General features: G+C 57.8%; 1 protein-coding gene across 3 annotated transcripts in view; it reads right to left on the reverse strand.

The window, feature by feature from the left end:
• The window catches only part of LOC109370276, a 15,886-nt gene that overhangs the window by 466 nt on the left and 14,061 nt on the right, over nt 1-1,359 (reverse strand). For 2 of the 3 annotated variants that reach the window (XM_019620908.1, XM_019620906.1), the window contains 2 exons: nt 885-917; nt 299-775 (listed from right to left, as the gene is read on the reverse strand). In XM_019620908.1, the coding sequence (XP_019476453.1) occupies nt 667-775; nt 885-917 (142 nt within the window). In that variant the 3' untranslated portion in view covers nt 299-666. Of the gene's footprint in view, nt 1-298; nt 776-884; nt 918-1,359 lie in introns of those variants that run through there. The other variant, XM_031555887.1, reaches the window with a different exon arrangement.

Raw genomic sequence — 1,359 nt, forward strand, 5'->3', positions numbered from 1 at the left:
ATATTCCCTACGCCCCTGCCTACTCCTTGTCCCCATGGAGCTCCTCTGCAGCTCTGCCACAGAGCTCCTGCTGCTGGAGGGAGCTGTGGGGATGCAAGGGAAGATACGGACTTTTTCTGCACAGGAAACGTGCACAGACGGCAGAGATGGCTGTCGTCATGGGAAGCCACGCTTAGAGAGCACAGGCATAGTGGGCCTTGGAAAGAGCTCTCCTTGCAGCCCAAATTCCTCTCTCATAGCAGAGCTCCAGCTTCCTCACATTTGTTGACGGCAACTGACATGACACCAGCAGCCTGTCTGAGAGAAACACCAATAGATTTTATTTTCCATTCAGAGATGTACAGTGGAAAAACTAGGTCGCAGCCTGAACCAGTACGTGAGCACGTGAGTGCCTGGCGCAGGGGGAGCCTACATCCACTCCTTCCTCTCTCCCCAGCTCAGCGGTGCTTCCAGGAGCGCGTATGCAGTCTGAGTCTGCGTGATTTTCCCCCACCCTCTTCCTTCTCTCCGCCGCGCCAGAGTTCGAACCGGAGCAGGCTGCGTTCTTCAGCTCGCGCTTTTTTCCAGGGTGTTGCTGGGAGGGGTGAGTTGGTTCCTCTTTCCTTGATATCTTGTTGTATGGCGCCTATGTCTCAAATAAAGTTTGTATCGTCACCTTTGTTTGCTTTACAGAGGTGGAAAGCTGGACAGCTTCCCAGCCCCCCTGCCGGGAGCTCCACCGCTGCCACCATCGTTCTCAGCATCTTTCCCTCTGAAACGGTACCAGCACTGAGAGCTAGAGAGGGGAAAAGAACAGTGTACGCAGTGTTACAAGCTGAGCGCAGGGAAGTACCGCAGGCTGGGCTCAGGCCGGGCTGTCAGGATCTGCTTCTCATGGAGCTTACCAGGGGTGCTGCCGCTTCTGCGCTTGCTTTTGCCTGTTTCTTTCTGCCATGCTGGCAAAAGCCTCCTGCTGGTGTAGGTGCGGCTCCAGCCTTCTCAGCACCTGAGCTGCTCTTGGGGAAAGGAGGCTGCAACAGGAGGAGAAAGTCATCTCTCAGGCTCTGCTGAGCCTCCTCTGCCTCTCCCATCGCCCCGCCCTGCACCCCCGTGCTGCCGCGTGTCCCCACCCTTTCACCCCACAAACAGTTTCTGGCCTGGGCCATGGCTGCCCCCGAGCTGCAGGGTCACAGCTGCCCACGTGCCTCAGGCGGTGAAGAGAGCCCGCACACACTTACTCGGCCTGGAGTACCAGCTTGGAAGCTGTTCCCATTTGATTTGATGGTATTGGGCCCTCAGCCTTCCTCCACCTCCGCCCTGCCTGCTGTCGCCTGGGCTGTGCTGGAGGACGTGGAGCCCAAGCGCGTGTCTCGTCGAACC

This window comes from Meleagris gallopavo, chromosome 16 (genome assembly GCF_000146605.3).
Source record: "Meleagris gallopavo isolate NT-WF06-2002-E0010 breed Aviagen turkey brand Nicholas breeding stock chromosome 16, Turkey_5.1, whole genome shotgun sequence".
In the NCBI taxonomy this organism is placed as follows: domain Eukaryota; kingdom Metazoa; phylum Chordata; class Aves; order Galliformes; family Phasianidae; genus Meleagris; species Meleagris gallopavo.